Source organism: Echiichthys vipera (assembly GCF_963691815.1).
Source record: "Echiichthys vipera genome assembly, chromosome: 10".
In the NCBI taxonomy this organism is placed as follows: domain Eukaryota; kingdom Metazoa; phylum Chordata; class Actinopteri; order Perciformes; family Trachinidae; genus Echiichthys; species Echiichthys vipera.
Genome location: NC_139835.1, coordinates 8,413,595 through 8,425,594, shown reverse-complemented (window position 1 = coordinate 8,425,594; position 12,000 = coordinate 8,413,595). Strand labels below are relative to the sequence as shown.

The 12,000-nt window shown below is 41.4% G+C and overlaps 1 protein-coding gene across 3 annotated transcripts in view; it reads left to right on the top strand.

Annotated features, from left to right (window-relative positions):
• The first annotated feature begins 1,559 nt into the window (after nucleotides 1–1,559).
• The window catches only part of tmeff2a (transmembrane protein with EGF-like and two follistatin-like domains 2a), a 144,826-nt gene continuing 134,385 nt past the window's right edge, over nucleotides 1,560–12,000 (top strand). For all 3 annotated transcript variants that reach the window (XM_083921748.1, XM_083921747.1, XM_083921746.1), the window contains exon 1: nucleotides 1,560–2,139. In XM_083921748.1, the coding sequence (XP_083777874.1) occupies nucleotides 1,950–2,139 (190 nt within the window). In that variant the 5' untranslated portion in view covers nucleotides 1,560–1,949. The remainder of the gene's footprint in view (nucleotides 2,140–12,000) is intronic.

Genomic DNA, 12,000 nt, shown 5'->3' with positions numbered 1-12,000 from the left:
TGTTTCCTGGCTGCTGAGTGGAGAGAGTGAAACGACTGGGGTTCCTGGGTTGTTTTCAGGCCTTAGAAAATCTGGCCAGAGAGACTTTGGTTGATCACAGGTCATTTCAGAGAGAGCGAGAGAGAGAGAGCGAGAGCGAGAGCGAGAGCGAGAGAGAGAGAGAGAGAGAGAGAGAGATGAGATTCTCAGTCAATTTATTTATTTTTTGCTTATGTTTACACTCAATTCATTAACATCCTAATGTGGAAATGCAGGACGTTATTCCTGCAGTGGTTTGTACTGCTGTGAGGATGGCTGTATACGTGAGTGTTGATGGGGGACATTCTGTGACAGCCATGTTTAAATTCAGTCATTATCACCAACATGAGTGAGTGTGAGAGTGAGTGAGTGAGTGAGCGTGAGTGTGAAAAAGAAAAGAAATCCATTTTTTTCCTTTATTGTGATGACACAGAAGACTGTGTGTGTGTGTGTGTGTGTGTATGTGTGTGTGTGTCCCCATATGAGACTAGTTGCTGTATCTGCAGCAGATGAAACGCCTGTCATGAACTCCATTAGCAGAGAAAAACACTGGATATTCCCCTGTAATGATTTTTTAACTAGTGAAAAGTTGTAAAAAGGTGTTTTGTTTACTGGCAGCTGCAGCTGTGCTCCCTTCACATCATGAGGTCAAGTGTCTTTATAGTTGTGACAGGCCTTAACAGCATCCCCTTTGTTTCCTACGGGTTTTTCCATGCGCATGGCTTCTAATTTCTCTGGTTCAAAGAGGGTATGTGTTCTCAACCTGATGTTAGATTGGGCCTCTTTAACTTGCGCAGATGCTGCATTCTTTCTAGGGCTTTCATGGCCGAAAGCAAGTCAATTACTAGCCGCATCCTGCCCCGCGTGATAGCAGTGGGTTATGCCCAAAACTGTATGAATAATATTGAGGTCTCTTTGGATAGCCTGGAGGCAGAGACCCAGGAATAGCGTCAGTGTCGTTTCAAAGCATAGTAATTATCCAAGGCCAGGCTGGACGAATCGATTCCTGCAGACTTTTTAAATGCTCCGGCCAATTATTAAGGCAGGGCATCCTCCCTTACTGCCTATATGTGGTGTAGGCACCACCAACAGATAGGACTAGGTCTGGAGAACACTGGCTCTCTCTGCTTTCCTTCTCTCTCCCCCTACACCCCCAGTCTCTCTTATTCCGTCTTCCCCTCCTTTGCTACTCCACCAGTAGGCTAAGATATTCCAATTATTATGGAGGGGCACTCCTCCCTCTTTGCATCATACTCCACGTGATCATAACCACGGTAGAAACCAGCTGAGAGAGAGAGAGAGAGAGAGAGAGAGAGAGAGAGAGAGAGAGAGAGAGTGAGAGAGACCAACTCATTGTGACTTTGAACACACCGCACATACTAAAGTAAACGGGAGGACCGCTCCGCTTGTGCAGGAGAGCTGCGCTCTTTTCACCCGTGGATACTATCACACAACTGCCGTCGTCTCCAAACCCTGTCAGTCCGTGGGATACTCCGACTTCATCCTCTGAGTTCCACAGTTTTATTACCTCCTTTCGTAGCCTATCATCCCACCTTTTCTTTCTTTCTCATCTTTCCTCCCCTCTCCTCATCCTAGAGCATCCTCCCCTCCTCGCAGTCTTGCCTGCCTGGCTAACTTTTCCACCCGACTCCATCCCACACAACCTCCTCCATCGCTCACCAAGCCGCGGCAGTCGTCCCCCCCCACTACCCCCCCAGTCCTCCCCTTTATTGCAGCAGCCTCGCCTGGATCGGGCGGAACCCACTTGGTCAGTCTACACGGGGGCACTGCTACATGGGGCGCACGGTCTCGCTCGGAAAATGGTCTGCTGTCGGTCTCTAGGCGCCCCGCTGAACCTGCCGGGATTGGAGTTGTCGGTGCGAGTCTGCGTCTTTTTCCCACCCCGCCTGTGCGGTCGGGGCCAGTGAGATATGGGTCTCTCCGTGGCGGCGAAGGCACCGCTCGAGGAGCCCCGACGGCTGCGCCAGTGGAGCGGGACGGCGGGAAGCTGGCTCAGGATCACCCTCGTCTCTTTTCTCGCCACTTTACCTGTGGAGCAACTGCGCGCCTTCCCTTCATCCCTCAGCGACTGTCAGACGCCGACCGGCTGGAACTGCTCCGGTGAGAGTCACGGCATGAAGGCAGAGTTGCAGTCTGCCTCCAGGCTCTGTTTGTGCGTTATAGATGTGCACCCATTGTCCAAGTGAAGCGTATAAAACCAGCGGGACTAAAACAGCATTAGAGGACGGAATCAAAGTTTAAAGGAGCTCTTAAAACAGGCGAGCCGTTTTGGTAATTGTCTGTTCCCAGCAGCCCGAGGTTGGTTTTGGTGCTGTGGAGCATTTCAGCTGCAGATATTGAACACTGCAAAGCTCTGTGATGAAAGGATGCAGAGTTTTGGGGTTGGTAAATGTGCATTTAGCTGCGTTGAGTTTGTCTAGGAGCGTGAGCGCAAGGCAATCGCCGCACATCATGTCCGAATAATCAATGCTTTTAATTCCGAGACAAAGTGAAAACAGCAGCAGTGAGGATTATTTTAACGGAAAGTGTAGCGGAGAAGATAAGGAAGGTTGTCGCCACAATAACGCGTTGTGCGCCACAGTCATTTTAGGCTACTGTTGGTTTTAGGGTACAGGCATAAATTCAAAATAGGCTACTTTCTGTGTAACTTGAGCAAATCATTCTAGTAAACCCATGTATATGTCCTACTCATCACAGCTTCAGCTCATTTAATTAACCGACTACTGGAATTGATCGCAGCGATAAATTAAAAATCCAGTTTAATTGGCTTATTGGTTGACTGTGCAATAAAGTGTTAATTTGAATATTTCTTTTATAGGCTACCGAGCTGTAAACTTGTTTTCTGTTCTCGGTGCCCAAAGCGATAAAAGAGGAGCGGACCGGGCTGCAGAGCAGCGCCTCGCCTGCCTTTGTAAATCAGCCGACTGTGCCGCCATATATTTCCCCTGTCGCCTGTCCAAGTCTGAACCCTTAAAATAGCTCCAAGCCGATTCCACACACTCATGGGCAGCAGCAGTAGGCTATTGATATTATAGCTTATAACAGCCACACATCAATACGGAGTCATGACTGCCGTTTGCAGCCTGAATACCAGTAGGATGTTAATATATGAGAGGGGACACTTTTCTGGGCTATATAACAAACATCAGCAGGTAGCTAGCAGGAGATTAAAAAAAAGAAGATGATATATTTATATACAGACAAACACAATTCCCTGACAGACAGGGAGGTCCTTTTTAATTAATTGGATTACTGAAACAAGCTATTTAAGATAAATGAAAACACAAACAAGACCAAATTGTATTTCTGTTTTGGATGATCGCAAAATTGTGACATTGGGAAGATTGTTGTCATAATTTTAAGCATATTTTGTAGGCTTTATAAATTATTTAAAAATTAAGCTCTTAAGTCCAGTTCTTATAGTTCAAGTTTCAGTTGCATCGGTCATGTAAGTTAACACAGGGTCAACGGTACAATGGAATGTGTTTGGATCACCTCAGCATTAAGTATAAAAAAAATATGATAAAATGACAATGATTAGGTAAAAAGCTCATAATAAATAAGCTAAGATGACAATACCAAGGTGAATGCATTAAAAATATAAAAAAATATATATAAACAGCAGAAATGTAAGATAGGATGCACACAACTAAAATGTATTACTATAAACATATGGAAATTAGGGTTTAGTGTAAAAGTGGGTGAAGTGACAGTTTTTGACAGTATTGCACAGATGTAGGGATATGGAATTGTGCCGTTTAATGTAAACAGCAAATAATGCAGACAGCAGATATTTGTCATGAGTAAAGAAGGCTGATAGCCTGGTGCTAGAAACAGTTTTGAGTCTCTCGGTGTAGGCTAGGTGGTTTATCAGTTTAAAAAGGCACAGGAGTTTTCTTCCAAGAACCCATAAATGCCAGTAGTGGTGATGCATTAGCTCATCCGTTTTAATATGTCACTATGCAGCGATTCAACATGGTATTAGAGCATATGTATATTCAGATAATCCATCAAATAAACCATCTCCATACCGTATGTATTGTATTATATTGGAGGGTCATTTTGTGCTGCTGCTGTTGATGGTGCATGGTGATGATTTCATAATGAGCAATAATGGCACACATCCTGTCCAAATACACACTTGCCTACCTCCCTACTTCCTGACACACTCATATGCGTTTTGAGGCTTTTATCCAACGAGCCTTGAGGAGGCTTAAGTGCATATACTGAGAACAAAGCATACACACATGCACCCAGCATCAATTAGCATTAATTGGACAGAACAAGTGGCACGTGGTCCACTGTAAAAAAGATAAACCCCTTTCAATAATAATAAAAAAAAAAACAGACAGTAATTGCACAGGGCTTAATTATCCACTCCTGCCTGCATATCATGCATTTTAACAACAACACTAATGTGTGACGGTTTTCAGCCCTGGGAGAGTAAGGCAGGCTGGAAAACTGATTGGTGATGTGTTCAGTGTCACCTTAGTGTTAAAATACATAATTATGGGCTGTAGTGTCATGTCAATGGTAACCACCAGTTTTGAGCAGCACTGAATGTGAGAATCTGTTCCATGGACTAATTCAGAGGGGCAGTTTTTCATCTGTGGGTGACCGTAAACAACTGCCATTGAAGGCTTCTCTGAGGCCGAACAGAGGATCCCAAAATGATCTTGACACTAGATTAATCTTTGTTCCATTGTGAGGGACTTGTGGTGAACCCAGTGCGTCACTGGGTTGCATATGAATTTTCAAAGCTGCATTTGTGAAAACCAGCCTGGTTGCCTTGAAAAAGTGTTGGCATTGTACATTTCTGCAAACCACAGAAACGTTTTTATGAAACGTTTTTGGCAACCATTAGTGTATGTGGCATACCAGGCTTTAACTGACTCAAGTGTAAAATTATCAACATTAATAATACACGTTCAGAGCAAGTGCTTCAACTCTGCTTAGTAAGGAGGGTCGGGTGGATGGTTGGACCAAACACACACCGGACTGTCACTGCAGAGACTGTGGTTCGCGTCCCATTCATGTCAAAGAGAAACCTAAATGCATAGCAAACATACATATCTTAACCCTTGACCACGATCCTTCCCTAAACCTACCCATATAGTCTTGATGCCTAAACCAAAGTAATGTTCATGGTTTTTGTTTGAATGCACAACGTCAATCATGTGTTGAAGACATGAGAATATGAACAGTAGGGAGTGAGAACACGTTGCAGCGGTTAAGAAACGCTGAGATTTAGCGTATCTGTGGTTTGCAGAAACTTACAATGGCAATGAAACTAAATTGGTCGCTAGTCACTTTTTATAAATAAAGATGCAGAAAAGGTCGCAAAAAGTAGCCAGACAGTGCCCTCCTGTGAGTGCTTCGGTACAGGGAAGGGGCTCACAGCAGCACCCGCTGCTCGTTAAGGACACTAACTACAGAGTGATTTGTGCATCAGAGTCCAAAACACCACAAAAGTCTCCAATAACACCAGAAACAGTCGACAGATCTCTCTCTATGGTGGATGAGGATTTGGGAAGTCTCTAGATTTGTCGAGAAACTCTCCAATGTTTGTATGATGTTTGTATGATTATACACAACACCTCTCTCTTCTTCTCTGTTGACTTAACCTCAGTGTTTTGATACTTTCACAGTTTTGATATAGCAACTCAACCTGCTTAATAATCATTATGGGGGTTTTAAAAAACAAAACCTTTTTGCCCTGGTTTGGTTTCGACCAAGAGGGAACCATATATCTTTTAAGCTGTTAAATGCTTCACTAGGTCCACCAGCTGGTCAACAAATGTGTCATTCAGTTTATCAGAGCTTTATTGCTGAAAACAGTTGTGGCCTGTAAAACCAAAATAATGTGCAGAAAGATGCTAAAATACTGTACAGACAGAGGAGTGTTGTGACCAGGAGGTTAGGTTTTCTGCTTGGTTTGTTGCTTTTCTGCATGTCCGCAGGATACAGAAAAACCACTAGCTTGATTTTCCTGAAATTTGGTGGAAGGATGTAGCATGTAGCACATTTTAGAGTGGATCACACTCACAGGGCAGATACACTAGTCATTTTCAACTTTTGTTAACATTGTGAGATAGGGCATTTTTGCTGCATTCATGTGGTGTCATAATAGGAAAAAACAGGGTCTGACTGGGACAATCAACACCGCTTTAAATGGGGAAACCCTGTGAATATAGAATTCCAATCTGTTATTTCCATGGTCTAGGAAGTTTCAATCAATATTGGTCTACATGAGCTAATCTCTCTCAAAGCCAGAAACCAAAGAAATGAGTGTCTCAAACTTGTGATGTCATCAAGTGTAAAGTGTTGAGCTGCTCCATTGTCAATAATATTCTATTATAGTGTTGGGAAACATGAAAATGTTCCCTCCCCAAGTGCACTTCTAGTTCTCTCTGCTCATGGTCATTTGGAGTATTTTTTCTATCAAATGGATTTGTATTGTATATACTTCTGATTAGTACAGCTTTAAGGCTTTTTCTTTAAAGCCAACTAGCATAATCTTTGTAAATAAGCAAACTGGTGGTTGAGGTCTTGTTATGATGGTACATGCAAAAGCTGCTTCTTCCTTAATTACATTTCTTTGTAATGACCATGGAGAGCCAACTATTTTTAAACTAATTAGACAGGATTGTATATCCAGCCAGCACAATTGATTATGTATTCAACGTTTTGTGCAATTGCCAGTTAAACCTTTGGCATCAGCACTTTGCCTGTAATGTTTTGGTTTGTTTCGCTTTAGTTAAACAAATGAGTGACGTCTGTGTTATCTTCAATAGGTGTACTTGTAGAGCTTCTGCAGCTCCTGTTATTTTGCCTTTTTTTTTCCATATCAAGAACAAGTTGGAGCTAAGTATGTTCATATTCCCCCAAGGAAAAACAGAGGACTGGAACACTGATTCATTTTCAGATTTCCTTCTGTTCTTGCTATTTTGTCACACTTACATGTCAGATCATCAATCAAATTGTAATATCAGACAAAGATAACCTGAGTAGATACAAAATGCAGTTTTTAAATAATTGTTTTATTTCAGCTATATTGGAGGGTTTTCATGCATGAACGTCCTGTTTAATGTCATGTCACATCATCTCAATCAGATTTAAGTCCAGACTTTGACCAAGCCACTTCAGTTGTTTATTTTTTTAACCATTCAGAGGTGGGCTTGGTGTGCTTCGGATCATTTTCCTGCTGCCTAACCCAAGTGCGCTCGAGCTTAAAGAGGAACTTTTATGCTTTTCTGTCTTTTTTGACCCATAAATGTTGTTATAATGTTTTAAAGTCATGTTAAACATTACCAACGTGCTGCAGCAATGGACAATATGAGAAATACAATCTATAAATCTATTGCACTCGAAAAATACAAATATGATCTTGAAAACTAGCATAATGGGGCATTTTTAAGGTTACAAACTGAGGGCTGGACATTCTCCTTCAGGATTTTCTGGTAGAGAGCAGAATTTATGGTTTCATCAATTATGGCTAGACCAGCGGCCTCATTTATAAAGCTTGCTGCGCACAAAAACCTTGCATAGACAGGCAGAAATGTGCAGTAAAATGTGCGGTGGCAAATGTTGGTATTTACGAAAAATAGCAGAAAAGCCCGCGTATTCCTACGCCAACTATCACCCGTGAGTAGAGCTCCTGCAAAGTTTTTCCGACTCAGGAATTAGCGACACTTGATGTAAACAACATGAAATATAGCTCAGTCAACAGAAAAAAACACATGCATTAACTAAAATAACTGGTAGCAAATATATTTTACACTGTATAAAGCCTAGTTGTAGTTGTGGAAAGGCTATACTGATATAGGTCTATAGGTCGCACTAGCTAAAAAAATGCACAATGAAGCAGAAAAAAACATATATAAGTCGCATTTTGGGTGGGAAATTTATTTTATAAAATCAGAGACCAAGAACCGACATTTCATCAAAGGAGAAAGTAATTTATATAAATCGCCTTGGCAACTACCTGGGCGGGGAGGCGTAACTGCACCGGTGACAAGCCTCTCGCTGCAGCACGTTGTCAAGCACCCATTTGTGAACTTTCCTCTAGCTGTGGCCATCTAGCTTTTAGCCCGCCATTATCTTTTTTGTTTTCTTCAATGCAGTTAGAGTATCCTCCGCTTTCCTCAAGTCCCTCACAAGTTTCTCGCTCAATCCAAACTTTCTTTGTACTGCTTGATTACAGTTTTCGTCTTCAGTGGTATTTCAGGTATTTTAATATATAAGCCGCACCTGAGTATAAGTCGCAGGACCAGCCAAACGAAAAAAGTGTGACTTATAGTCTGGAAAACACGGTAGTCAGAAGTTAAGATGCAGTTTGACTTAATTATCAAGTCTACATGTTTAATTGAATTTTAGAACTGCATATGGCAGCTGTGTCCGTATGGCCAAAGTTGTGAAAAAGTTTTGTGCATAGTTATGGCCTACAATAAGGAATTGAAAAGGTATATTTAATTTTATAAAATCATTTTTTAAGGAAATGATTACATTCATCTTTTTTCATTAAAATCTGACCCTAATGAGATAGAAAGTAGTTGATGTGCGGAACTCACATGTCGCAAATAATGCTCTGGAATATCATCCCATTGTTTAAAATGCTCACAATATTTTATATATGAATATGCTAAACTTCCTTACAAATAATTACAGTCAAGCTAACTTGATTCACAGCTGCGTCGACATGTTGCCACTCTGTTTATGTTTATTTTTTTTTTAAGTGTCTCTATTGAGGCTTCCAAAGAACACCTTTTTGCGGTGCCCTCTGTAAAGCACCTGTATTTCCCTCTCACAGAACCTTGCTTTTTCTGCTTTCTTCTGTCATTTTGCAAATGTGCGCCACACTGTTATATAAATCTCTTTTTTCTATTCATGGTTTTGTGCGAACGTAATGTTTTTGGAAGGATTCTACGTACAGTTTTATAAATGAGGCCCCTGGTCCTGAAGCAGCAAAACGGTCTCAGAACATCACACTACCACCAGCATGTTTGACTGCTGGTATGATTTTCTTTTTCTCAAATGCTGTGGTAGTTACACCAGATGTAATGAGACTCACATCTTCCAAAAAGTTGATCAAGATGTTTTTTGGCAAGTGGACTTTATCCTTGGAACTCTCCCATTTTCGCCCCCGCCTCTTTCTTATTGTTGAATCCTGAAAACTGCCCTTAACTGAGGCAAGTGAGGCCTGCAGTGCTTTAGATGTTGTTCTGGGTTCTTTTGTGACCTCCTGGATGAGTCGTCGATGTGCCTTTTGGAGTTATTTGGGTAGGCCGGCCACTCCTGGGAAGATGTTCCATGTTTTCTCCATTTGTGGATATTGGCTCTCACTGTGGTTCACTGGAGTCACAAAGCCTTAGAAATGGCTTTGTAACCCTTTTCCAGTCAATGGATTTGTTCATCACAGTTAATTCATGATTTAACAAGGGGGCAATTACTTTTTCACATAGGGCCAAGCTGGTTTTGATAGCTTTTCCCACCTAATAAATGATGTATTGTATTGTTGTTACGGCCTCCAAACAATTGAATAAATTGACTAGTGGCTCAAACTGCAGACCGAAACATAAAAGAAGGACACCAAAGAAGATAGAACTTTTAACGTTTTTTATTAAACAACTTCCCAATCCCAACAGGAAACAAACATTCCTGAGGAAAACTAGCAAAATACAAATGAGGATCTTACCCAAAAAGGGATCTGGAGATGCCGGCCAAACTCAGCAAAAAATGGAGGGGGGACCAGACCACCCCTTATAGGGACGTCGGAGCTGGCCCCCCTCCCTACCTAACAAAACCAAATTATAAACTAAAAACCAAACAAAGAAAGAAGGCCAAAAATAAAACAACTACTAAATCAAAGATTTTAACAAATCATAATGTGGGACCAAAGGTGCTGGTGGGTCTCTGTCTCTCGAGGGAATGGTCTTTGCTGGCTTTATATAGCAGGTTGGCAATCAGAGAGTTGATCGGCTGCAGGTGTGTCAGCCTGATTGCCAGCCTGCTGAGAAAAGGGAAAACGGGTTTAGGCACATGGAGGAGATCTTTCATGGCCATACGCAACAATTGTACAATTGGTATTACAACTGGATTTCACGTCTATTGGATGATTAATCCACAAGAGGGAGTTGCCATTGTCAGTGTCCAAATGCCACACCCATTGCACCAACATTCAATACGACATTATTCCAATACCATATCAGTATTCTTTTGTTCCTGATGTGATTGTGGTGCAATGGGTGTGGCATTTGGACACTGGCCCCAACTTGTGGATCCACCATCCAATAGATTTGAACTCTTGTTCGACCAATTTTTCCAATGATGACTGCTCAACTATTGTAGGTTCAGTATATATGTTTGTTCTGTTTGACTCTGGTAAAGACACAGTAGTGTCGAAACGGTCAGTGTGATCCAATCCTCTCTTTTTCCTTGGGGGTTCTCTATCCTTGAGCTGACAGGCAGCTCATTCAGCTGCAGGCTGCTGGAAGAGGCATGGTAAACCCTGTTTTAATGTTAATTTCTATCTCTTGACTGATACCTCCCTTAGTACCAGTTTCAGTGAAATTCTGTTTCTTTTTTATCCCAATTAGAAACATTTTTTAGCAGATTGCATCACTGTAATGGTACTTATGTATGATTGTTTTTTTACCCCAGGATATACCTTACATCTCCCGTGAGAAAATGTCTGTCTAGAGGCCACAGTCCTTGCTTTACTGAACCCCCCTGCTATTGTTCACTTTGAAAGGCCATGTACATGTAATGCTTTGATAAGTGACAGCCGGGGATGAGTGCAGAATATGCAAAGCCCCCTGTAAATCCCATCAGGTGGAGTGAATTACCAGTAGTCTGGAGAGAATCAGCTATCTGCTTCCAAGATCGGTCAACACAGAGGTCAAACGTTCTTCTCTTGCATACAGGCCCATAACTGTGAGAGGAAGAAGTTGATAAAAAACTGTGAATAACATGCCACTGGGAGGGAGGTCTAATCAAAACAGGTTTAAAAGTTACTAATTGGCAACGTTGAGGGAGTCGTTTAAAAGGAAAATTCTTTATTTTAAGACTTCCTACGATTAAAGTAGTTCTGATTACGATTTGAGTGTGTTAAGTGCTTGGAGTTATTGTGCCTTTCAATAACATAATGAGAGCTGAATTATAATTCCATGAAAAACATTTGAAAACCTGTTGCAAAGTTATAGATAAAATAGCCTCTGGAATAAGAAAGGTCAAGAAAGGATGTCTCACCACTGTGGTTGTTCAGCCTTCATTATTAATTTAGTCCACTTAATTATTGATCCGAACAATGCTTAAAACAGGGGGGAGGACTCCTGGTTCTTCTTGGTGTTGTGATATTCCAGGTAGGTAGGAGGAGATGCATTTGGCTGACAAGCTCTCTCTTTTAGACAAGTAAGTGCTTCGCTTGCCATCTTAATCGTTAGCATATAAACATTACCTTTTCAATATTTGATGTTTGCCAGCTTGTTTTCGTTAATTATTCAGCTCACTGTAATCTCCTCCTGGAACGTTAGGGCAGGAGCAGGAAGTGTAAGTTCCAGGCTTCTGACAGTGCAACTTGGGCTGTGCACAGAACCTGTATCAACCGACACCCATTGACATTTTGTGTAAGATGGTATATGACAGGGGTTTCTTTCTAGTACATTAACGGGAAACATACAGTGTGAAAAAGTACAGATAAAGACGACAAAACAGCAAGTAACACCTCATACAAGAAGATTTGCATGTAAACAATGACAGCTCATATCATCATGAATATCACATTAAATATTATTAATAAGACAGAATTATTCATCATATGTGATCGCTGTCAGAGAAATATTTGCTCCTACTTCTAGGTTATTTCAGATGTATTTATTCATTGCTGATTACCCAATTTTTACTTTAGGTTTCATGGAAATTATTCTCATATATAAATATATATAAATATAATATTTTGTACAC